This window comes from Carassius gibelio, chromosome A22, assembly GCF_023724105.1.
Source record: "Carassius gibelio isolate Cgi1373 ecotype wild population from Czech Republic chromosome A22, carGib1.2-hapl.c, whole genome shotgun sequence".
NCBI classification, from domain to species: domain Eukaryota; kingdom Metazoa; phylum Chordata; class Actinopteri; order Cypriniformes; family Cyprinidae; genus Carassius; species Carassius gibelio.
The window spans coordinates 2,006,508-2,033,719 of record NC_068392.1 but is presented as its reverse complement, the minus strand read 5'-3'; the positions used below and the strand labels follow the sequence as shown (position 1 = coordinate 2,033,719).

At 38.1% G+C, this 27,212-nt stretch overlaps 1 protein-coding gene across 26 annotated transcripts in view; it reads left to right on the top strand.

Moving 5' to 3' along the window:
• LOC127942690 (receptor-type tyrosine-protein phosphatase S) overlaps positions 1 to 27,212 on the top strand; it is a 184,686-nt gene that overhangs the window by 132,207 nt on the left and 25,267 nt on the right. For 5 of the 26 annotated variants that reach the window (XM_052538571.1, XM_052538575.1, XM_052538570.1 and 2 more), the window contains 15 exons: positions 637 to 773; positions 864 to 1,008; positions 6,358 to 6,666; positions 9,674 to 9,867; positions 11,063 to 11,089; positions 12,529 to 12,646; positions 17,337 to 17,930; positions 18,842 to 18,936; positions 19,050 to 19,303; positions 19,624 to 19,711; positions 19,878 to 20,093; positions 20,181 to 20,341; positions 22,451 to 22,465; positions 22,880 to 22,995; positions 27,149 to 27,196. In XM_052538571.1, coding sequence (XP_052394531.1) covers positions 637 to 773; positions 864 to 1,008; positions 6,358 to 6,666; positions 9,674 to 9,867; positions 11,063 to 11,089; positions 12,529 to 12,646; positions 17,337 to 17,930; positions 18,842 to 18,936; positions 19,050 to 19,303; positions 19,624 to 19,711; positions 19,878 to 20,093; positions 20,181 to 20,341; positions 22,451 to 22,465; positions 22,880 to 22,995; positions 27,149 to 27,196 — 2,517 coding nt within the window. The remainder of the gene's footprint in view (positions 1 to 636; positions 774 to 863; positions 1,009 to 6,357; positions 6,667 to 9,673; positions 9,868 to 11,062; positions 11,090 to 12,528; positions 12,647 to 17,336; positions 17,931 to 18,841; positions 18,937 to 19,049; positions 19,304 to 19,623; positions 19,712 to 19,877; positions 20,094 to 20,180; positions 20,342 to 22,450; positions 22,466 to 22,879; positions 22,996 to 27,148; positions 27,197 to 27,212) is intronic. The other 21 variants (XM_052538588.1, XM_052538579.1, XM_052538590.1 and 18 more) reach the window with 13 other exon arrangements.

Sequence of the window (27,212 nt, the reverse complement as noted above, 5' to 3'; positions counted from 1 at the left end):
TGACGTAGCAAGGTGAGTCTAACAACTGAAAACAATGTCTGTTGCTAAAATTCGGTGAACTAATAGTGTAGCAAATTGAATTTCGCGATTGAAAATGACTGTTGTGTTTGGTTGGCTCAAGATGTAGCAAGGTGAGTTTAGCTATTGAAAAAAAACAGTTTTCAGTGTTTGTGAGCTAACGTTGTAGCAAAATGAGTTTTGCAATTGTAAAAGTACATTGTTGGTATTGGGGGAGCTAACGGTGTAGCAAAGTGAGTTTAGAAATTGAAAAATGTCTGTTTTCAGTGTTCCATAGGCTAAAGACGTAGGAAACTGAGTCTCTGTTGTCAGTCTTGAATTAACTAAATATGTAGCTAAAAATAGTTTCAACATTTGGAAATGTCCATTTTTATTGTTGTGAAGTCAAAAACAACAGGTTAGCGATTGGCTATGTTTGTTTTCAAAGTTTGCAAGATTAGTAAACGTCATTATAAATGAATTTTGTACCCAGAGTCACTAAAATGTAAGGGGTTATTGTTCTAACTCAGTTGCCACTGGGCAAATGTTTGCACCACATTCACTACATATACAGTTGTAAATCTCTTTGTTTATTTAGTCTCATGTCTATTAAATTATCAACACTGGCTCCATTTGTAGTCCCTGGACAGCCGACCAACTTCCAGGTTGGTGAGGTGTCAGACACGAGTGTTGAGTTAACATGGGAACCGGCCTTCGAGAAAGAGGGGATCATCAGTTACGAACTGCATTACAGAGAGGGCAGGCAAGAATCCCAGGTGCCTTCTTCACAGATCTTCTCAGATATCTTATCAGGACCACTTTTGTACATGTCATTAGCAGTAACGTTATTATTTTCGGCCAAACAGGTAAAGAAAACATTCGGCCCAACCTCTTCCTATGTGGTGGAGGGTCTACGTGCAAATACAGAGTACTTCTTCTCTCTGGCTGCCGTCTCCAACAAAGGCATTGGAGCCTTCACCAACGAAATATCCCAAAGGACGTCCCAAGCCAGTATGTAGTCCATTTCCTTTCCTAGGGACGTGAATGAAGGGTTGGGGGGTCTAATATTGTATTTTGATTAAGAAATGCCAAGACTTAATGGCTATTTTGAAGTTTCGATGGGGTTGGGATACAACACCACATTGATGAAAGGGCCACTGTAACCTTCACCCTCGTTTTCCAATCCAGGGATATTGTTTATCGACTCCAGAAATGTCAAAAGTAAATGATAATGGTGTGCTTGTGTGTGCAGCAGACTGGATGCTTGTCTGGTCCCTGGTTTTTGACAGGTGTTCTTCTTCAGGTTTTCTGGCAGTGGTTCTCATTTCTTTGTTTATGCATCTGAATGACACAAAACAGCATCACTTTTGAGCCAGAAGTGAGTTTTGTTTCATGCAAACTGCAAAGGTGATGTTGTTTTGATGAGAATTTTTCAAAATGAGTTGGCAAAGCTTTACGCTCTTGAATAATTCCTTTCTGTGCGTGTTGACGAATTGTTTTAAAAAGAAGATAAAAACGAGCAGAACAAATTGTTTGTAAAAACATTCTTATGTAAATCACTGCTTAACACTTCAATGCGTCAGTTTATGTAAGAACACATACTTTGATGTTTTAAACATAATATCTTTTTTTTTAGGAGTATAAAGGTTAAAGCCCAAACTTTTAAATGGCCTGTGTTGTGTAGTTTAATGGATTCCTTGCCCTTCAGCGGGATGGTGTCACACACACACTTTTTTTCTTTTTTGTTTGGTTTTTCTTTCATCTGGGTCTCTCTATGTCACAGTTATGTACTTCAGAGATTTCCTACATGTGAAACAAACAAATCAATGTGGGTTGATTGATCTGCGGTGAGCGTGCCGTTTGGCTCCCCTGCGCGCTCCCTTCTTTCTTCTGTGTTCGTATTTCTTTTTCATGTGTCAACAGCAAATGTACTTTATTTCCTCCCATGCGATTGAGGCACACAACATATTATTGACTCTGGGGTCTGCCATGGCTTTCCAGCACATCTAGTCCCTCACTGTGTATTACTGAAAGCAGCGCAGTCAGTGGCCTGCAGGTAGTCAGCATTTACACTGGGAGACCGGCTGAATTATTCAAGCCTCCGGCCTAAAAATACACCCTTGCTGAGTCGCATCATGATTCGGTGCATGAAATCATCTGAGCTTGTAGGAAACCTTGCAGCTGGCATGTGCCCTGTGTTAAAAAAAATTGCTGTTACTTGTATTCAGCTCAGAAGTCTGAGAGCATGAGTGAAAATGCATCTATTTTGCAAAGGTTTTCCTTACAATGCATAGTAATTTGTGAGTGAAGCTGAACTGGCACCAAACATCCTGGATTTTCATTGCGGTCTCATTCTTTTATACCAATCTAAGATACATTTCAGTTCAGAGTGATTGAAATTATAATTGTTCTTTTATTTTATTTTTTACTGAGCACAGACCACTTTCAGAATGAATGAATAATTGGTGACAAGTGCACTTGTGAATGTGGCATTTTCACAATTCTGCATGATTATAGCTAACTCCCATCCCAGATCAACAAAGAAAAAAATGATGTGCACCTTCAGAACGATTCCTATAATTGAGCTTAGATTATTTTTTAATGTAAAGGTTAAAAACTAAATTTGATGTCAATATGAAATGGCATTCAAAACCCATTTTACTTTTGTAATCTGACGTATGGGATATTGGAGAAGACATTTTTTTAAATCGGGAACTGATTGAAAAATTGGAATTAAAGAAAAGCCTTGGAGGCAGAGCAACTTATTACATTTTGATGCAAAGATAAACTTTGTATTTCTTTGTAACTTTGCAAAAAATAATGTATTTTGTTTTCATGTCGACGTTAGATGCTCCTTTTGGTTAAAGGTTTCTTTTACAAGATTTGATTCTTCAGATACACTTTCAGTGTGTGGAAGATGCCACAAAGAAATGGAAGCAGATGTGGACCATTTTAACTCATCTTTAACTCAACTCTACCTGTGTGGCTTGTTGGTGCAGAATGGGTGGGGTGGGAAGGGTGATGGTTGAGTGAGTGCTGGGATGCAATAAACCTGCTGCATTGACACACATTGTAAAAGAGAGAGAGCAGTGAATGCATGTATTTCTCCCATTACCCCCGGGGGGCGCTCTGTTAATGCATCCTTTGACCTCTGGCATGTTGTACGCTGTGTGTGTCCCCTTCTGTTCCATCTTTATATGTCTGTCCCACTGTTGGTGTCTTTATATATTGTATTCTGGAACAATGCGGTGCACTTTCTACCTCCCTTTTGTTTTCTAGCTCTTCTGTTTCACTATGTCTCCTGAAATGAAACTAACGCTCACCTGCTCTGGCTTGACATCACATGGTTTAAATTTATTTCTGTTCAGTACACAGGTTTTCGACTTTATTTCATTCTGGTTTGATTTTACTCTAACATACTTGAGGAAACAGCTTCTTTTTTTTTTTTTTTTGCTCTTATTATTGTGGTTAAGTTTAACGTGACAAGCTCGACATGCAGCAGCGCTTAGCATTGCCAATGCAAATCCATTAAACTAAAGTTGAGAGTAAGTATCCCGGTGGGACAGCCGTAGGCCTTTTCCTCAAGTTACGGGATTTAACTTTGTCCCGCAGGATCTCACAGAGATGGGAGACGTGGTTCACTACATCTGCCAACATCTTCCCTCGAGCATAAACTAAAGTAGTGCAGATTTACCCATAACAAGGTCAGGGAGGCGACAAGCTTGGACAGTTAGAAGCAATTTAGCACAAACTCCCCTCAACCTAACATATAAACAAACATTACAGTGTGGATTCCCAAGAGGTAAGTGACCGTCGTTCAGAGGAAAGCCCAGTCTGCCACCTCTCGTTTCAGCAGTTGGCCACATAACCAATTTGACAGTGCGTACTTGTAGGCGTACATTGACCTTGGGGTGTAGAACTGTCACATACACTTGCAGAATTGGTTCAGATCCATTCACAACTTTGCGCAAGCTAGAAAGAGTGCCATCGTCTTCACAGAGAGATGTTCAAACACTTATTGGCCAGTTCAACTCCAGGATTCCCTCTTTGTAGATCTATACTGAACTACACCAAGTGGCAGACTGGACTTCCTCACGAAGGCGTGAAAGCAAAGTCTATTGTGTTTGTAGTCTTTTTGGTACAGGACTGCTCAGTTGTCACCCAGTCAGGTCACTGTTGGTGGTTCAGCCCACAGTTACGAAACCAAAGCCCCTGCAATGGTCTGGCAGAGAGTACTCACCTCACCCTCCATATCCCCCAACTTGTTGTCAACATTGGGGGATGTGTCCAAACTCTTGAGGGTTAGTGGAGATAGACACTCCTACCTTGACCAAGTAGGTGCAAGAGGGAAATGTGGTTAAGAGTCAATTGCTATTGAGTGATGCTCAGGTTTCAAACATGGTCATAGAGGGTCCACAGTCTGGGGGCAAGGGTTACCGCACTGGTCTTTATCTCGGGTTTAGTGCAAGACCATCTTGGAGGTCCACAAGTAGATTCCAATCAGTTCCGTCAATTGTTCCAATTGTGTGAAACCTTTTTAGCCAAACAAAACTGTAATTGCATTTGTTTTTTTTAACTTTATTCAAAGCAGCGTCACAATTTGTACCTGTATTACGTCATTATGTTAACAGTTAACATCTTTCGATATTGGTTTTGAGGTAGAACTCTTTATTTTGAAGAGGGATTTCACTTGGAGGTCCACAAGTCTACATATAGATTGAGTCCAATCGATCGTTTGATCATGAGCCTAAACCTTCAGGTAGTTCTGCAACTCTCAGTTACTAAACTTTCCTCCCGCACTCAAACCAAGTCCATTTATGAGAACTGAAAGCAAATATTCTTCAAGAGAGTAAGTATACCTTCAGAAAATATTTTCAAATGGAGGATGAAAATCCAGTAATAAACAGCGCTCTGAATAATGTCACTCACTGAACTCTGGGACGGGTGACACCTGTGATGAAAGCTGGCTGGTGATGGGACAAATCTGTTAACCATTTCTCAAACGAAAGCACAGCTGGGCTGCTGATGGGTTGAATTGGAGTGGATTATATAACTTGGGTATGAATGGTTGGATGTTAGTGAGGTGCTAGCACCCTGATCTCAATCTTGTGGACCCTCAGGCTAGTGCAAACAGTGAATAGTGCAGACTGATGAAAGCACAGGGAAAGCTCTCTCCCTCCAACCGAAAACCAAAATAAATAAATCCAGACTTCAGTGTTATTGGACTAAACTAAATTAACATAAAGTGTTTGATCTGAGCTGTATTGGGTGAGCTCAGCAGTAGAAGGAGAGGGCCGAACCCAACCGACTCTGGGGAAATATAGTCTCCCTCGAATCGGGTGCTTGTGGTAAGAAAGTCTTTAAAAGTTAGTGTTTGAAGAAGTCAGGTACGTATAATGTACAGGAAAATGTTTTTGTGTTTTTGGTTTGGTTTTTGCTGTTTTTAATGGTCTTCTTTTCTGTTTAAAGCTTGGTGGCTTTCCATGATTCTTCTGAGTTGAAATTTTTGGTCCTAGCAGTTTCTTTCCAGCCATTGTTTTGCAGAGAGTTTTTCCTCATTTTTCCATAATCCGTTTTGAATGACTTTGTTTTGCTTTCCAATGACGGTGCTCATCCATTTGAATTTCAGTCACAAATATGTTTTATCCCCATCTGTCCGTTTCCCCCTCATTCATTTGTGTTAGTAATGGCTTCAGGGATAAGCACGACAGAGTAACTTTTAATTCTTGATTTTACAGTGAAGATAAATATTTTACGGCCCTTTAAACGGTATAATGCATTCCTATGCGCAAGCATTTAGTAAGCAGACACTCTGTGCATTTTAAACGAGACTTTTATATTGATTTAGAATGGCACAGAAGTTGTAATTTCTGATATGTGCAAGGGGAAGTACCTGACAAAGACGCCCCGAAATACTGCAATGAATGGCCTTCATTCAAATGCAAATAATGTGATCTATTTTCCCCTCGTGGTGGAAATATATCCTGAGAGCCCAGGGTATTTACTGTGAAAGATGGGTTAAATCGTTGGCTCGCTTACAGACGGTTATAGCTGGCTAAACTGTTGTATCTTACGCCCAACATCTGTGGTGTTACTTCTAGATCTGTGACACAGAAATCAAGCCAAAGTTAAACCTTCATGCTTCATATTTATGTATGCATGCCAAACACCCCAAACCCATTCAAAACCAAGCTCCTCCGTTTGCACTTGGTTGTTTTTTTGTTTTATGTTTCAGTACGTCTCTGCTTGTTTTGTTTTTTTGTTGTTTTTTCCCTTTTATCATTTTCTTTTTCTCTTTCCCATCTTTTCGTTTTTTGTTTTCCACCCTTTCCTCTCCCCCCCTTTCCCAAACCTGAGCAGAGCCCTCCGCCCCCCCTCAAGACATTAAGTGCTCCAGCCCCAGCTCCACCACCCTGCTGGTAAGTTGGCGCCCTCCACCGGCTGAGAGCCAAAACGGGGCACTGTCCGGGTACATAGTGCGCTACGCAGTGGTGGGGGCCGGGGCCAGCACGGAGCCCCTGGAGGAGCCAGCGGTGCCACCATCGTTCAGTACGATCTTGCTGCAACGGCTGGAGAAATGGACCTTGTACCAAGTCACTGTGGCAGCCTCCACCAGCGTGGGTCCGGGTCCCGCAAGTGAGCCGCAGCTCTGCCATACAGACGAGGATGGTACTTAAACCCTCATTAACATTATTCACTTCAATGCTGCTTTTCTAACTTGCTTTCATATATTGAATCTCGAATCTTGAAACAAAATGGCAAGTAATGCATTGAATTAAACATGATATTTTTAAATAGTATTTTATTATTAATCTTTAATAACTTTGAGAAATATGTGCCAGTTCACCAAGACAAAAACACTTCTTTAAGCTACAAAACAAGTGGTCATTTAGGGGGTTTCCACCTGGATTTGGCATACCCTACACACATACAAATGGTGACATTGTATAGAAAACATCTTGAAATACAAAATAAGATTGTAATTCTTCATGAATAACATTATATATGTTTCAGATATTACAATAAACACTACGAAAAGTAGGTGCTTCTTGATTTATTTATTTATTTATTAAATTTGTTTGATTCAAGAAAAAAACAAAACTATTTTTTCCCAAAAGAGCTTCTAAACAGGAGTTATTTAATTATAACTGAAGGGAATTTATATAACTAAAAATTATAAAATCTAAAACCGAACCCACATCCTCCATCTTTATGTCATTCCTTACGTGTGCATCATTGTTGTCTCGTGTGTTGAGCATCATCTCAGCATCCGCCTGCCTCCTGGAGATGAGATGCCAGCTGCTGCTGCTCACTAGTCTTCAACACAAACTGAAACCAAGAATTCACTGTTTATGCACACAGTTTTTGCATTATAATAATACCAATTTTACAAAATCAAAATGGATATTTACTGAAATGGTATTTTTATTCCATTCTGCATACTGCATCCTGTACTGTAATTTTTGTCAGAAAAATAATTTATCAGATTATTTCACATTTCAAAATACTAATAGTTTTTTCTGTTGCGCATCTGTGACAAAACAGATTTCAAATTACAAAAGCAGACAGAAATGTGAAAATACATTGTGAAATTCCTGAGAATGAGAGCTTTCTTATGATACTGGTTTTGTGAAATAAATACATATTCAGATAAATAATTATTCAAAATCAGAAAGCGGTACAAATGCATATGTATGCCTAACTTTACTACTTCATATATAATAAAACCAAAAGTTGTGGCATTCATTGTAAAGATTAAAATTGAAGCTTTCAAATTATACCATAAAAGCAAGAATTTAAAAAGGAAGTACAGCCACCATATTTGGTCTCATGTTTTCCCCCATTTGTTTTCCAGTGACCTTTTATGGTCTCTGACCAAGCTTAGTAAGAAAATAAATCCAAGAAGGTGAAGGAGGCGAGAGAAATGTTGATTATATGTCTGCGAAGACAGCTCACTCTTTTGGGGAGGAGATCTATTGACTAGCATTACGTGATAGAGGAAACATTGACTTAGCGTCATTTTCTCCCTTCACTTCTCTTTGTAAAGCAGTCGGACAGCTTATGAGCATGAAAAAAATCCAGCTAGAGTAAGAAATTGTGTCGGACGTTCCCCGATGACAGCAGTCTTTCTCAATGACTGACAGCGCTAGTTCAAGATACAAGCTAGTAATCAATACGGAGCACAGCCTTTTACTGGTGCTTTGGGCCGCCCTAGGATGGATGTTTTTAGGAGGGTCAGGAGAGCGGGAAGGCATCCCCAAGACCTCTGATGGGAAATCTCATTTGTCCAACCCAAAACATGGAGTTATTTGGGTAGCAATACATTACGGCAGTCACATCCTTGGGACTTTTACCATAAAGCATCTAATATGGAATAATCAGGCCCCAATATACAGTACATGCCCTTATGTCATCTTTTATCAACCATCCAGGAAATGGGTCACCTCCTTACAGCAGTGCTGAATGACTGGAGGTATTAAACATCAATGCCTCGTATAAAAGGATTTTCATTAGCTCGCAGGTAAAAGACTACAGACGGCAGACTCGAGAAACTGATCAGAGCTCAGATAAGAATGATAGTGAAATGGAAGGGGATGAAATGGTAGCTCGGGTATATGGAGGTGTGATATTACAGTTGATTAAATGTCCCTGAAGATGAGCGCTTAATCAGTAGCCTGGTTTCACATAATTGAATGTACGTACTAGCTGAGACGCTAGGGCTAAGTTTCTTTTCATCCGTACAGAGGTTGGCATATCGTATGCTCTTGAGGTGCTCCATAAGGATTGGTACATTGCACTATTTTGGAACAGATTAAGAGTCTATCCATGTCGAATCAGATGTAATTAAAGATGATTTTGTTTATGTGGGACTTTAATGGAGTTCTGTAAAATATTCCATGTAGATCCTGACATTATAGCTAATAAATGCTGGGGAAGCCATGTTTAGGGAATGATATATCAGGAACCATGATTGCTGCTATGTAGAAAGATGTGTTTTCTTCAAGTCCAAGTGGTTCAGAGTCTCATCGGGATTGAAATATTGTCATAACTGACTTCTAAATTTGGTAAATAGTGAAACAATTCTTGAAGATCAAATGGTAGTCAACAGAGACTCATCGATATAGTAGTAGTAGTATCTATCTTAGTGTTTTCAAGTTTCTTTTTTTTTAGCCCAAAAAGTCTGGAAAGTCAAATTTAGGTTATGATATCTCAGGAACTATGATTGTTAGCTATGTATAAATTGGTAGATTGGTAGAAAAATGTGTTTCCTTCGAGTCCAAGTGCTTTAGAGTCTCATGCGGATAAAAATATTTTTAAAACTGGCCTCTAACTTTGGTAAAAAGTAAAAAAAAAAAAAAAAAAAGAAAAAACCCTAGATAAGTTAATTTTAATTTTGCATTAAAGACTAAAGATACAGTACCAATAAATGTGTTTTGATTGTAAAACGTCAGCTTCTTATGTCCTTTACATCATTATCACAACTACTATTGCTCAAACTAACATTAATATGAACAAACGTTAGGTAAGTAACTCACGTAGTGCAATGTAACACCATAGTATCATATTGGAGAGTTTTGCACAGGCAAAACCACCATTATCTTTTCTTTCAATGTAGTTTTAATATTAATAAAATGGTTATTTCAATCCCTCGTGGCGTCATCTTCTCCCATCGCAGTGCCCGGGGCCCCCCCTCGGCGCGTGGAGGTCGAGGTGCTCAACTCCACCGCCATCAAGGTGATGTGGCGCTCCCTGTTGCCAGGGAAGCAGCACGGGCAGATCCGCGGGTACCAGGTGCACTACGTCCGCGTGGAGAACGGCGAATCTCGCGGCCTGCCCCTCATCAAGGACGTCATGCTAGCCGATGCACAGGTATGTTAGCAAGACAGTGATCATTAATGTTTCTTGTTGCAAAAAAGTAGTAGCGTTGTTATTTTACTTGCCAAGTTTCTTGTCATCTGACATCATCAAGGGTGCGCAGATGATTGGTTAACTCTTGCCAGTATTTAACGCACACATGGCCATTGCAACAATTGTATGAAAATCATTTTATAAAGAATGTATTTATAGGCAGAAACTCTGGTGTTTTTTACTGGGGAAAGGTCATAAACATTTTATAATGAACTGAGGTGTGTATATTTCATTTCAAAGCACAAGCGGCAAAAGAAGAAAAAGCAAGCGAGTACCTCTGGCTGCTACCTAAAATTATAATACAAGCTTCTGTCATGAAAACAGCAGTGAAATTACAGATATTCTTCTCACAGCTGCAAATATTACAGTTTTGGAAGATTTTGAATTAATGAAAGGATCATTAAAAGTTGTCGCTTGTGTGGGAATTTGTTCATATTATGCCAATATGTGGGTTTATCCTGTACACACATTATATATCACAATCTTTTATTCATCTCATATTCAATTCATTTTATATATGTAAATACTCAATATTTAAATATATAGAACTCTGATTTTTAGAATCAATTATAAATTTGAAAATTACAATGTGATTTAATATTGACTCTCAGTGTTGTGAGGTAATATCACTGTAGTTTCCTGTTTTAGCCAAACGTTTAGTTTTTCCAATAAAATGTCATGGTATATTCATTGGTTTTAAATATTCATGTGAAATTTTAAATGGAGATACATTTTGAGGTGTAAAAATATCACTATGGTATCTTGAAGTGAATTATCCCCATGCTGTTATGCATCAAGTTAAATTTGCACTGCATAAGACAAATCTTGGAGTATTTCTTCGAAGAATTACCTTTATGATCTGATTTCAAACTCCACAGCAGACATTTTACACTCTTAGTTAATGAAATGGTGAAAAACTACAGGAATGACATGCTCTGATAGCAGTGGCCACTCAATTTCCAGCCTCGTCTTCAATCTTCACCATTTTTTTCACTCTAATCCACACTGCCCTACTTTAAAACACTCTGCCGTTCTTCCATTTCCTTGGCACTTTTACCTTGTTTCATCTTATGCTTTCCTCTCTTTCTTTCTGTCTGTCTTTCTCCTCTCTTTCAAACCGCCCTCCCTCTTTCCCCTCCCGGGTGGGGGATGTTAGTGGGAAATGGACGACACAGCTGAATACGTGAGTATGGCTTTCGGGAGAACCTGTGATGTTACATCAGACCTGCTTTGTATCTCTGTCACTTTATGTATTTATAGGCAGAAACTCTGGTGTTTGTTACTGGGGAAAGGTCACAAACATTTTATAATGAACTGAGGTGTGTATATTTCATGTAGATTCTAACGTATTCGGGTATTTAATAGCTAAACACGTCTGAGAAGCCATGTTTGGGGTATCATATATCAGGAACTATGATTGCTAGCTTTGTACAAATTGGTAGATTGGTAGAAAAACGTGTTCTCTTTAAGTCCTAGTTGTGCAGAGTATCATCAGAGTATAAATATTTTCTAAACTGGCCTCTAAAGTTGGCAAAAAGTGAGAAATTTCAAGGCAAACGATGAGTAATTGGGTCTATAGCAGAGGCATAAACCCAAGTCACGTAAATAACGCCTGTGGTGTTTTTCCTTGGACAAAATGTCATAAAAACAAAGAAAATTGATTGATGCATAAAGATTCACACAGATATGTTGGAATTAAAGTGTCATGCAAAGAGATTTTGTGTTGATATAGTTTTATAATGAGCTGATTTTTGTCAGAGAAAGAAACCAACTAATGCAACTTCTTGTCCATTGTGTGTGTGTGTGACGGCGGTAGAAAAATATTAATGGTGCACAGGGGGAATGATGTAACATCAGGGTTCCTTTATGTCTGGCATGAAAGTGTTTTGTGCTGTGCTGTTGTGCATTAAATAAAGTACAAACAAAAATTAAGCTTATTTTTTGCAAAATTCAAATGACCTTTTGAAGAAATGAGATATGAATTTTATTTATTTTTTATAAGTAGATAATTTGCCTAACCCAAAAATTGCATGAATATCTTGACCTGGTTTGATGTGAAGCTCATTTCCCTGTAAGCTGCGGGACCTGCAGTTGCTTTTCTCTCAGTGAGTGCTTGGCATTAATTTCCTCTCCGTCATGCTCGCTGATCAAAGCTCACTCGCTTCCACGTGAAATATTGGAAAACAGGAGGCCGAGTGTGTGCACAGCTTACCGACCGACCAGGAGAGAAATTCATTATTCTGACGGTCTGTTTGCTCAGACTCTCTATTGAATTAATTCACAGACATGTGTCGTAGATGAGCAGGAATAATAATCTATAACCTGGTCATGCTGGATGACAAGCTAAATGTCAATAATAATGATCCACACTTCTGTAGAAATTAGGTGCACTTCTGAATATATATATATCTATATGTGTGATTATACATAATTATAGCAACATTACAGACTAACTAAAGTAAAAAAAAAATTGAAAAAGCATAATAGGACCCCTTTAAAATAGACAGCAGAGTACATATTGCATGCCGTGACATTGAAAAGAGGGGAAACTGACGCCATGCATGCAAAAATCCAGCCCCCTAACACAGTGCTAACTTCCCTCTTCATGTCCATTAACCACAGGAGATGATCATCGGGGGCCTGCAGCCCGACACCACGTACTCCATCACTGTGGCAGCCTACACCACCAAAGGAGACGGAGCCCGCAGCAAACCCAAGCTGGTGGTGACTAAAGGAGCAGGTCGGTAATAATAACGCTATCATTAGCTGAGCTCCAGAGCACCGCAGGCCAGGTGTTATGAGCTTCTGGAGCAAAATTAACCTTGAGGGACTTCAGTCGAAAAAGAAAAAACAAACATGGCCTATATAGTGTGTCTGGAGTACATCAAAGCTATAAGGGAATGTAGAGCTGGGATTGTACATTAGCGGTTTGGGTCAGAATAATGACAGATTGGTAAACTAGCATGCTAACAGTGATTCAGTGCGTTAACAGTAAGCGAAACAGCATGCTAAAGTAGTTAAATTGTTCAATTTTAAAGAACTCTCAGACTCAAAGTGTTTCCTAATTGTTGGTTTCTATAAATTGATTTTTTGGTTGTGGCCTGAGCATTGCATCTTTTAGATTTTAGGAAACGTTTTAGCACTCGGTTTCACTCTGCTATGCTAAGTTAGTCTATATGTACAAGCAAGTAATATACTAATACTATGGTATTTTTAGACGTACTTTCTCTCTATATACATGTAGACTAACGTGTTTTAGCTTTATGTGCTGTATCTGACATCATGAGTGTTTCGCTTTAAGGTTCGACATTAAGTTAACATGGTTTAAGTGATATAATCAGTCCTTGATTTTACGGCACGTTTTCTTAAAAAATGCAATAGGAATATGCGGGACATTATGCGATGAAATTGCGGGAACTTGCAAAAACTGCGATTTGATGAAAAACAGAAAAAAAGGTGACACCCCCCCTCCCCCCCCCCCCCCCCCCCCCCGCCCAACAACCTGTTCTCACTAGGCTACTACCTCACTGTAATGAGTCATTTCTTATGACTTCCTATGATAAGCAAGCAAACTAAATCACAGAATATTTAAGTTCTCATTTTGTTTTATTTCAGACCTTAATTAACACATGGCTCAAACATACAAAACATTGAGTCAAACAAGTTCTTCTAGCTTTACAAAAGGAATATTCAACAACTTCTGTAAAAATGAATACAAATAAAATATACGCACAAATATACAAATGCTGTTTTACAGGAATTGCAAAGTGCAATCTCTTACTGCAATGTAAATTATTTTACATACTACTAATATACTTACAACTGTAAGGTTTTGGTACTATTCTGTAACAAAAAAGTACAATCTTACAACTGTAGAGGTGCATCAACTTCTGAATGAAACTACAACAGTCCACTGTGAAAATGAAAAATAACTGTGTAGCCTTTAACACTGGCCTATCATTCGCCATCCTCATCCCTCTCTCAAAATATTTTTGCCCCCACTGTCATGTAACACACCGGGTAACTGCTTCGCGCAGTCTTTTGCGCTTATTTTTGTTGGCAGATGAGAATGATTTGCGTCCTTCACCCTGGTTTCACCACGAGCTTCACAGATGATGTTCACGTCGCGCAATTACGTCACTTCATAAGGTTTCCATTGGGAAATAATGGCGATTTACTTGTGTGAAGTAAACGCAACATTTTTCAACTTTCTGCTAAGATATATGTGACTTTTTTGCAAACGAAAATTATTATTATTATGAAATCACGCTACCTCCGCATATTTTGCTTCCTGAAATCGGCATTTTATGCGGCGAAAGTGCGGCGTATTTTAAAAACCCACGCATAAATATGCGGCCCTTGGCTGATTATGCATTAAATCACGCGATCGCATAATCGCGTTTTTCTGGAAGGACTGTATAATCATAACGCTTTTACTTCTACAAGCCAACTGCTCACTAGACGACCCACTATGTTGGAAGGAGCTCCCTTCTCTTCCCTCCTCAGAAAGTGTGGGGAAACGCTTACAGCAGACTAAATAAATAAAAAAATAAACAAGGGCAGACTCAGCCTCGCTCTTTCATGTGCCAGAAGAGAAGGGAAGCTTGACCAATGGGGCTCAGAGGAGCCTCTCTTGGGCACTTTCATGCCTCATTTCAGCTACATAATACTGTCAGACAACTTAAGCCCCTGCCTTATTGTATTGATAAGGGCCGACCCGCCCCTTTCAAACCCCCAAGCAAGGCCGCTTGTCATCTGAGAAAGCTGGCCGTCCACGAGCTGCCATTCTGCATGTCAGAGATACACTTCAGACCAGAGACTCGGCAGCGTGAAGCCCGTCAGTCTGTGCGGTCACGCCGAGATGACATTCTGTTGTAAAGGCTGAAATAATGTGTACTTGAGTCAGCATTGGTATTTTCAGTGGTTGAAATGGAACTACTGTAAAAAACATAAAATGTAAACACATAAATGTAAAAATTTGCCAATGCAACATTTCTCATTTTCATTTAAAGTTGAAGTACTAAAATAGCTAATAGTATATATACCGTATATTGTTATATATTTACTACCCAATGACCCATTGTTTACACACACACACACACAATAGGTATGGAAAATAAAATAAATCACATTTTGTTGCTTTACAGCCAGAAATGAAATCGGGCAAAGTATTTTTTACTCAGTGCAACGTTTTCTAACATGTTGGTGTTCTGACATCTTTCACTTAAAGTCAAGGCAACATTTCTCATTTTTGTTTAAATATACAACGATATATATATATATATATATATATATATATATATAAAACAATAAATGGAATAAAAACGACAAAATTTCTAAAACTTTAATTGAAATAGAAAATCTGAAATATATATATATATATATATATATATATATATATATATATATATATATATATATATATATATATATATATATATATAACTTTAATAGTTTATCAGTGAAAATAATACTGGTTAAAATTCACAAAATTAATTTTATTTTGAATTATTTTTGTATCATGTTTAAGTAGGTTTCAGCCGTATTGACAAGCATTATTAATGTTGCGTTCAAAGAGGCCCGTAATAAGTTTCCTGTACCTTGATCTCCAAGCAGATGTCCTTGTATCGATCTAATTGATGCTGCCTGTTGTCCAGGAGGAATGACACGGGAATGATTGATTCTGCTCTCATTTCGGAGCCAATGGACTGATTGATGTGTGCACCCTCAAACCCTTTGCTAATACGCCTTATCATATGCTATTTCACATGCATTAAATGCAAACCGCTACGTTTTTAAGATTAGGCATCTGTAGGCCAGATTCCAATCAAGTACAAGCCTTCTTTTTTTTTATTTCCTCCTGTCTCCCTTCATCCGTGTTGGAGATGAGCAGATTGCATGCTAATGTAGGGGCTGGAGGTGTTCTTCACAAGTGTCCGCTTGGATGGCTGCCACGGCTCGGGAAACAGAGTCTGGATGACTCACAATCCTTCCGGCACTGTGGTTATTCTCTTCAATTAATTGGTCCACTTAGGGCCACTTGCTCCAGTCCTGATTGTGGAGAGTGAAGCTCCTCGTTGTGGTCTCTGGAGCTTCTAATACCGTCTGATGCCAGGATACTGTGGCATGCAATTCAAATTTCTGTAGATTGCAGTTTTTGGTTTATCGGTTTACAAACTGGCATTATGGTATTTATATATATGGATGCGCTACATTGTCTGAAAGTCCTAATCGGCTAGATGAGCATTTGGCAAAATACTTGTTTATTGAGAATAATGTCATGAATAGATGATATAAATAAATTTGAACCATGATTGTTAATTTAGCTTGATGCTTGTGTGACCCTTTGCCATGGTAAAATCACAGTAAAACATGGTCATTCGTGGAATGCTGCTTTGATTCATTTCTTGTGTATTGTATAAACAAACTAAAGACTGGTAATTACATTGACCTTTTTGTTATCCTATTCAATGGATATTTTGTTGGACGGTTATATTCAGACATATTTGGTTGGTTTTGCCCTTGTCTTTTGTATATTTGATATCAGTTCGGCCCAGAATGCAGCGCTGCAGTTTTCTCCGGGCTAAGTCATGTCAGCTGGCAGTCGTGCTTTATACGCTTAATATAACTCACTGTAAGTCCTGTCGCCAGGTTAATTGCATGTAAGCTGAAGGTTATTTTATTTTGTTCCTCTTTTTCGTAGAGGTGTCTCCTCCACTGGAGATGAGAAGGACGGAGAGAGAGGGAATAAGGGAAGGGGAGTGTGTGGCATGAGTGTGAAATTCAATCCTATCTTAATCAGTGGCTGTGGGTCAACAGTGACCGTTAATGCAAGGCCTAATGAGAAACGTGCCTGTGGTCCTGTGGAGAGGATTGTGTGTCGTCCAGTGAAGTGGACTGGAGTGCTGCTGGCGAGGGGAAGCGGGCCACAATCACGGCGTCTCTGACCCTCGTTGTCCTCTCGCTGCGGCAGATTACGCCGTTTCCCCGTCACCTTCATCAGTAATTCTTAGGTTTTTTTTTAGTAGTGATTCGTCCTTCTATCTGTTCTTATGTTCTCCTTCTCTATCATATGACTGTTAACCCACAATCTCTCATCCAGTGATCTGTTCAACAACCATCTAGTCACTTAAAAATTAATAGCTTTTTCAAAACAGGTTGTTCAGACTCGCAGCCTTTCTGGATAACATTGGAGTATGGAGTATATGTGGTGTTAGTGCCTTTATGACAGTTTTTACAAAACATACATGCTTATATAATAGTACTTTACAGGAACTGAGTTTGTAATAAATCCCTTTAAAGTTATTCTAGATGGCTTTTCCGTAGTAGGGAGTACCAGGATGAAAATACACCTAGTTATGCTACAACAGGCTTAAGTGAGATACGGTTCATTTGAAGTGAATGTAATGTTCCTCTTTCTCTCTCTACAGTGTCGGGGCCTCCCTTTCTCTCCGTCAATCAAAACTCAGAAACTACTGCATTAGTACGCTGGCAACCCCCTGATTTCGTCGCTCCGGGTCTCGAGGTGGAGGGTTATCGCCTACAGTTCGGCCGAAAGGACGTGAGCCCCCTGGCCACGCTGGAGTTCAGCCCTCGGGAGTTGGAATATTCCATTAGCAATATCCATCGAGGGGCCACGTACATCTTCAAAGTGTCCGCCAAGTCCAGATCAGGATTTGGCGAAGAGGCTACCCGAGAACTAAAAGTCCCAGAAGAGGTTCCTCGAGGGTATCCTCAAATAATCGAAGGGTCTAACATTACCTGCTGCTCGCTACAATTTGCCTGGTTGCCTCCGGTGCTAGCAGAGCGCAATGGCGCTATAACAGAATACACAGTGGCTTACCAGGAGGCCGGAACAGCCGGTGGACCCAAAGAACTGCGTCTGCCGGCAAGTGAGGACAGCTACACTCTCAAGAGTCTGAGGCCCAATGCGGTGTATGATGTGAAAATTCGAGCGCACACCAGTGTAGGTCCAGGGCCCTACAGCCCACCGATCCAGTATCGAACAGTGGCCTACGAAGCAGGTACGGGTTGCTCATTTCCCCGGCTCAAGGGACAAACCTCTACAATGCAAGCACCTACACCCGATTATATAAAGTTCTCTGGGAGCCACATACCTCACTAACACCCTCCCCCACAACAAGGTAAAATAAGTCAGTAAGTTGAAGTCAGTCAGTTTTGAAAGGGGAGGAGCATCAGTTTTTGCAAGGTAAGTGCCGATTGGTCAGACACGCCCAGCACATTCACTCATACAATCACAAAACTCCCCAAGTATTCCAAGGTAGGCGAGAAAAAAAGTCAAGGAGATCCCAGATCTGAAGTCAAATCAGGCACACTTTGTTTGGGTTTACTTTTGGATTTTTTTTTTAGGGTTTTCTTTGATTTGTTTAAAAGTTCTTATTTTCTGTACTCACCTTTCCCCCCTACTCCCACACTGGGATGGTTTGCAGCATGGCGTCCCATGATGCACTGCTAACAAGTGTGGGCATGACAACTGTGTTTGGGGTTTGTCCTCGTTCTTGTCGGCTTTCTGCCACGGCAGTGCCTGTCCAAATTCAAGAGCACGCAGCAGTGGGTTACTCAAATACAATGTGGGTTCAGCTATTCTGGAATCGTTCATGGGGGATTATGGGAACTGTTTGCCAAATGTTCTTGTTGGGGCGGCACTGCCGGGCCAGGGCAGGCAGAGTACTGTGCAGTTCTGTGTTCACCAGTCCAGTCTAGCGTGCTGTTTGTCCCAACTGAGCGCCTCCCCACCTCCCTTTCACAGCTCCACACACCGCTCACTCAGAGGGAACAAAGCCCCTCTCCTTTGGGGGAAAACTGTTCGCAAGCATCGAACACTCTGTCAGCCTTCTTTCCCTTCAGTCTTGTTGTATTTTTCCATTTCTGAAGTGTCTTTCTCAATTTGTTTCCTCCACTCACCTCTGGACAGATGTTCCTAAGAACTTCACTGTGAAGCTGGTCACCAAAACTGCAGTACTGCTGACCTGGAAGTTTTCCGATAGCCGCTTCCCATACCGCTGTATGGTAAGCAAGCTAATGAATCCCGTTTTGTTCATTAAATACCAACCTTATTACCAGTATCTGACTTAATTCATGATGTTATTACACACAATTTAACAATGCACATTGGTCCACAGATTGAGTACAACCGGCAGAAGGTTGAAATTGATGCTAGGATGGCCAAAGCTCTCATCACCAACTTGCGACCCAACAACACCTACGAGTTTAGAATCGGCTGCCAGGAAAGCAGCGACGGTGGACCCAAACACAAGCTCATCGCACGAACTGCACCACCTATTCTGGTCCGAAAGCCAGAGTTTGACCTGAAAAGAGAGCCGGACAGTACGCTGACCATTGTCTTCCCACCTCTGGAATCCAAAGAGTTGATAAAGTGAGGAAAACCAATTGGAAATGTGGGGGTCCTTTAAAGATGTTAATGTCGGAGACATGACAAAAAACAAAAAAAAACTTGTTTGCTGTAGTGCCCCTTGTGGCCATATTGAGAATGCAGTACATACTAACTTGAAACATCTGCGTTCGGATACTTGTGTAGGGAATTTTTCAGGTTTTGTTGGAAATCGCCTTGCTAGATGTTCCAATATTTATGCTCTGACAGATACAGCACAGAAAAATAATAAACTTTGGTGGATAGCCAGTTATTTATCTAGCGATTTTTGTAATGGTCTTATGCACCATCTTGACCTCTTGCAGGACAGTCTATGTTGTGGTGGTTCCTCTGAAGAAGGGAAGAGGTCCGATCCGACACATCAAGAGCCCAGATGAACTGGACCTAGAAGAGGTGAACATACTCTAAGTGTTATTTGACTTGGTGATTGTTTGAGTAAGTAATCATTTTTGTTTTGATAATTTTAACGTTTCGGTTGTGTTCCCAGAAGAATCCAATGGAATATGCAATGTTTTAGATGTTGATTTCAGTTCTTCTCAAGCAGTATTTTCTCCGATAGTTGCTTGGTGATAGAAGACTCGCTCGAACCACACGTCAGCTCAAGCAGGTGGACGGGAAGCGGCCTTACATCGCTGCCAGCTTCAAGCCCTCATCCATGCCGCCGTCCTTCACCTTGGGCAACCAGATGGTGTACAGCGGCTTTGAAAACAGGGTTCTGGAGCCCGGGCAGGAATATGTGTTCTTCATCCTCGCCGAGCTCAACACCACTGGAGGGGTGAGTGAAATTTGAGGAGGAGCCTTTTTAATTCGAGTTTTAAGACTTGTGCAAAGATAGTTAAAACATTTTTGCGCTTTTGTGCAGAAATCGTTTGCTTCCAGTCCCTACACGGATCCAGTCACGGCTCCTGACGTGGACCCTAAGCCCATAGACACAGGAGGGGATGGACTCATCTGGGTGGTGGGGCCTGTTCTCGCTGTGGTCTTCATAATCTGTATTGTGATCGCGATTCTCCTCTACAAGAAGTGAGTGAACGTTTGACATGCTAATGAATATAACATTTTTACATTGTACCGTTTACACGACCACCGACCTGTCCTCCAACCAATACGCTTGTATAGGTCATTTGTCCAAATCCCTGAAATACATCAGAGCGTATACTACAATTGTGCACCTATCGGCAAAAGGAGGTTTTCATATTAATGTTTTGTACTCTTTTATTTGCACTCTAATCTGTGCAGCTCAGTTGGTAGATTATTGCGTTATACCTTGATATGCAAACATGCTATCATGGGTTCGATCGGACGGAAAAACATGCACGTAAAATGTATATGCTCTATAAATCATAATTTAGCATGATTTATGTGAGGGTTAGATTTAGGGCTGGGGTTACGTGTGGTCATTTGAACGAATAAGTCACCATGTAAAATATGTACAAATTACTGTGAGATCAGTGTAAAAAGTCCACACATTGCATTTAAATAAACATGCGTTTTGATTGGTAATGATGTTATACGTCATTTCATGACGACAGACGCAACGCGATACTGTCATTATTTTTACGCCCGCTAGAGGGCGCTTAACTTTAAAACGTAAATATAGGTTGTAATTAGGTGCTTGCACAAACGACCGATATGGTAGTTTTTTGTTGATAGACAAGCTCCGACCACTTAAAATGAGAACTAATTTAAGCTTCTCGTTATCTTTAATACTTGAAATTTTTAGATAAATATAACTTGTGTCCACATATAGATGTATTCACAAAAATTGTATTATATTAAATAACATTAAAGTATATAAATGTTTTTGTAAAACATTTGAATTAAAAACAACATGAATCTGTATTATATGTATTGTTTCATAAAAAAGTTATAAATTGTTCAAATTAAAACAAATTATATAATACATTCCTATATTGAAGACATTTATAATTAAGATTTTTGATATAATTTAGTAATACATTTCGGTTTCAGTTACAATAAATGTAAATCTAATAAAATTTAAAGCAAATGTAATAAAATACTGTGAATTTAATTATTATTAATATATATATATATATATATATATATATATATATATATATATATATATACATATATATATATAATATGTGTGTGAGTGTGTGCATATATATATATATATATATGAAAATTATAAATGTCTTTACAAAATATTTCAATAAAAATAATTTAAATATAAAATACTGAATTATGTTGTTTTATAAAATAGTTTTATTAAAAGTTACAAATTTTAATGTACATTTATTCAACATGATAAATAATATAATTAATTACTATATTAATTAAAATATTTTGTAAAGATATTTCTCATGCGTATGTTAATGTATTTACAAATTTCTGTTTCTGAATATCTCAATATATTTAAATCGAACAAAATGTAAAGTAAATATAATAAAATACTGTAGTTTTTATTCATTAAAAAGTTTTATAAAGACATTTAGAATTATCATATTTTATATTTTGTGTTGGTCACAATAATTTCTATAGAAAATGCATAAAAGACTATTTTATAGTCTTTTTCTATTGTAGGGACATTTATCAATATAATTAATATAATATTATAATATAATTTACTCAGTTGCTGTCACAAATTTAAGCTGTTCCTATAAGGAGTAGTGAGTCCAGAAAGGTGAATAAATGCTAAAAGAAGGATTTAAGCTTATTTTAGGCCTCAGCATTGGCATAGTTTGGAGAAGTTCAAAGCGGAGCTGAGAAGAGCAATCAATTCGATCGTATCAAAAATTAATGAGGCTAATAGCTATTAGCTTCAGAGCGCGGCCAAAGCAGTCGTGCTGAAACTCAAAGGGAAGCTATTTCTCATTAGCACCTCTTGAGCCAGGTTAAACGCAGACGACTCCTGGCTAGTATTTCCTCCCTCGGCTAGACCTTGAGTTTGACCTCTGGTGTCTGGAGATCATATAGCCCCCCCGGTGGGCACAAACACACATCTTTTACTGGTCTGTCCAAATGCAGATGAGATAATCTGGCTCCGCTAGCCTACCCTGTGAATTTAAATGCACTCTATTGATTTTTTTTCCCTCTCCTCTTCCTTGTTCTCTTGTTGTGTTTTCTCCACTTTATTTATTTATTTCACTTCAATGCTTTCTTCGGAAGCAGCAAGCCTGACAGGTAAGGTACTTTATTGCTGTTTTCAAGGGGGCAAAAGAAAGCAACATGTTTCAGCATAAAAGCAACTTTTAATTAGATGGCAGTGAAAAACTGGCAGGTTCAACCAATGTGCCCCTCGGCTGTGATGTTTGTGGACGTAGCTTTCTTTGTGCTAGCATGTAGCTTCCTCGATTATAGACTCTTAAGTGTTTTCTGCACTGATAAATTTGATACTTGCATGTATACATTGTGTGTGGCACTAATTGAATCATTCAGATTGATTTAGGAGTCATTCTATATCAGGAGTCATTGAGCTGAATCATGCACTGAATCGGGTGGTCATTTTGTGCATTTGTGGTTTGATTCACTTGTTCTTTTTCTGTCTCGTTTGTTAGATTTCATTAAGTCCTTGCATTTTTCTTTCTTTTTCTAAAGCAGCAAACGTAAAGAGTCAGAGCCACGGACGAAATGTCATCTGAACAATGTTGATATCACCCCTCACCATCCCACAGACCCAGTGGAGATGAGACGAATCAACTTCCAAACTCCAGGTATATCCACGTGAACAAACAGCCTTTATCACTTTAAAGATTAACTTTTCTCTGGTTCATCTCTCGAAACCTGTCAAGGCCATGTCATATTTATTTTTAGGTCATATTTCACCTAAGAAAAAGTATATTTTGCCTAAAGAAAATCAAGCTTTTTTTGTATTTCAACATCATTTTCTTATCATCCTTCAGATTCTCCTTTCAGACATGCACTTTGAGTGCAAGAGTTGTTATTTCTAATTAGTGTCTTCACTGATGCAGTTTATTGGTCAGTCAACTTTATTTTATGTTTGGTTCATGGTTTGAACGTCCAAACAAGATTGAACGTCCAAGCACTTTCAGAGACATTTTTGCCATTGCCGCCCTCTTCTCATTCAAAAGTAGACAATCTTATGTTTTGTACAAACATTTTTCATTTTTCATTTTTGCTGATTTTGAGTGCTAAAACTAGGGTATAAATAGACTTTTAAGATTTACATAGATTTGGGAAATAGACAAGCCAAACAATTTAAATTCCAAACGCTGTTTTGAATATATATATATATATATATATATATATATATATATATATATATATATATATATATATATATATATTAATGCACCAAGGATTTTGTATATTGCTAATGGATAATTATGTTAATAACTGTTTACATTTTTTAAATATTTTTCATAGTATTTTTTTATTAAATTATATTAATTTTGTAACTTTCGACTATCATTATGATTTATATTACTTTTTAATATTATTATGTATTTTTGTTGATACAGATAACCAATAATAATTGTTGTTTTTCTAATTAAACATTTATATATTTTTTCCTATTGGCTGTATACAGTCACCAATATATTATGCATTTTTATTTATAATACTAATTATAATTAATCCTGAAATATAATGCTTATAATTACTGATAACCGATAAATACAGATGGCATTTAGTTATAACTGTTCCATTTATATAAATTTGTTTGTTTGTTTCCTTTGTCTGTATAAGGTCAACCATATATTATGAGTTCCTATTTATAATGCAAATTATTATATTAATCCTGAATAATAATGCTTATAAACACATTTAGACGATAACCGATAATTGTCTATGCTGTTTTTTTCTAATGTATTTATGTATGCATTTATTTATTTATTTTGCCTGTATAAAACACCAATATATTATGCATTCCTATTTACAATCCTAATTAAAATATTAATCCTGAATTATAATGCTTATAATCACATCTAGCCGATAACCGATAATTTTCTATGCTGTTTTTTCTAATGTATTTATGTATGGTTTTTTTTATTTATTTTGGCTGTATACAGTCACCAATATATTATGCATTCCTATTTACAATCCTAATTAAAATATTAATCCTGAATCATAATGCTAATCATAATTACAGATAACCAGTAAATACTGTAAACAGTGACTGAACGTCCTCGCAGCTTCTGAAATGTTTTTGCCTTTTCCGTCCTCGTCTCGTTCTAAAGCAGACAATCTTTTGTCTCGATCAAATCCTCCAGTTCAAAGAGTGTCTTCATTTTTGCCAGCTTTGCACGCTAAACCTAGCCTGACATTTCTTTGCGGCTGCTTGGAGTGTATTTGTCGACGCCGTCTCTCTCCTGTCTGCTCTCCCCATCAAACAGCTCTCGTTTCAAGGGCGGTAATCTCACCGTGGCCGCCCGAGAGCTGTCCTTCTTCAGCCCAGATAAAACGAGTGCCAGCTGAGAAATGGAGGTGGAGAATGCAAGAAAGCCACTATAGCAACCTCATTTCCCATAATCACCTGTCCATTGTGGGGCATCTTGTCCAGTAGCCGCCTAATAACACATCTGAAATGAACCCGGTGCACTTTCATCTTATTTCTCACCTCTTTCGTCCGCTTCAACAGTATAAAGAGACTCGCCTCGTTAAAGCCATCCTCGTTAGACTTTATTAATTGAGGAGCGTTCAATTTGCTACGCGACGTTGTTCTTTTTAAGCGTGGGGTGTCATTATCTCTTTGCTTGGTGAATTTTCATTTAAGTGGACATTTTAGCCCAATTAACTGGGACGGGGAAACATTTGCAACATTTCCATTAGCTAATAGGGGCCATTGTTCAAAGCAGCACACTTGAGTTCACATGGATGACTGGCACATATGGCTCACAACTTATCCTAATGAGACGAGACAACGACATTCGGTTTGGTTTGTAACATGTTTAGGGTCAGGTTCTGCTCAATTCTTCTGTGTCCTCTTCAGTATGTTTGTATTGGTATTATGAATCATTTTAGAAAACAAACATATTTATTAGCAAACTGTTTAATGCGGAACGTTCACAAAAACTCATGGTTTTTCCAGGCCTGTAAATAATTGTGTCTGTAAACCGAAGATTTGTATTCCTTGTCATCATTCTATTTAGTAATTTTTTTAGGCTGCTGTCTAACATCTCGCCACAATTCACTGTTTATTTTTTTCTTTATTGATTTCACTAATTTTACTCATGATTTAATAAATCATGTTATAGAAGAATAATTGCTTTTATATTGACTTTTAAGATTTACATAGATTTGAGAGGCTTAAGATTCAATGTTTTAAAATCATACGTTGTTTGGGTGTGTATAAGTGATGCATCCTTATTTTAAATTGATAACTTATAATTGTTAATAATTATTTTAATATAAGTTTTCAATTATTTTGTTGATTTTTACAAATCAGTTAATTTTAATTAATGACTGGCGTAATGATTTATATTAAAGATTAATCATATTATTTATTTTTGCACATACAGATAACCGATAATTATGCAGTTTTTATTCATTCTATTGTCTGTGTATGGTCACCAATATACTATGCATTCCTATTTATATTTTTAAAGCTTACAATTATACACAACCGATAACTACATATAACCGATAATTATCTCTATGCTGTTTTATTAATTTATTTTTTATTAATTCTATTGGCTGTACTTGGTCACCAATATATTGTGCATACCAAATTTATAAGGCTAGTTATAATACTAATCCTGAATTATGAGGCTTACAATCACACACAACCGATAAATACAAATAACCGATAATTATCTCTATGCCGTTTTATTTATTTATTTTTTATTAATTTCTATTTGCTATTCCTGGTCACCAATATATTGTGCATACCAAATTTATAAGGCTAGTTATAATATTAATCCTGAATTATGAGGCTTGCGATCACACACAACCAATAAATACAGATAACCAATAATTATCTCTTTGTTTTTTTGTTTTGTTTTTTCTTCAATATATTATGGATACCTATTTATAATGCTAATTATAATATTAATTCTTAATTATAATGCAAGTAATAATTTCAGATAACAGGAAAAATCAGGATAATTTATAATTATTGCCCAGCTGGTGGAATGACCTCCCAATCTCAGTCTTTACTATTTTTTTTTCGCCAGCACTTGAGCAACTAATTATTATTTTAACATGCATTATTTTAACCAACATAAAGCATTAAAAGTATTTGTTGACTTCTGCTATTTCCAATGCTTATTCGGACCTGATCCACTCGCTAGCGTGTTAATCTGGGCATCTGCATAGGTGTCGTGTGCCGAAAGTCATCACAGATGGTTCAGACCTCGAGAACAGAAGCTAAAGACGCTCCTCATGCGTTCACGCTTCAGACAGCTGGACAAAAGTCGAGCACTAAATGCTGACCGTATGTCTTTTTACCGCTCGATCAACGCCGCCATCTGATAGTTTGAGGATTTATTCTTTAAAAAACTAGCATGGAATTTGTAGAGAATATTTGTGGTATAAACGGTATCTTCAGCGGTTAACGAATGTCTAATGAACATCAGTGGCTGTGATGTTGGATGAAGGACGGCTGATATGTGAGTGACTGTCCTATTTTCAGCGTCAGGACCCTCGCGAGGATTACCTCCTTCATCCAGAGCAGGGGTGGTCTGTTATCCTGCCTGGTTAAAAATGCACAATAGAGTCTGAAAAAATTATTGGAGGGATAAAATGCATAAAGGAGAAGTTCTATTTTCTGCTTATTAATTTCTTTGCATTTATCTTGTTTTCCCATTTCTTTCAGTCCATTTCAAGATTTGATTCTCAACTAATGATCAGTAGATTCAAAGAGGGATGCTTTTATTTTATGTTTTTGCTGTTTGCTGTTTTTCACAGATTCGGGTCTAAGCAGTCCTGTCAGTGAAGCCGGTTTTGACTATGAAAGTTAGTGCTCACATCT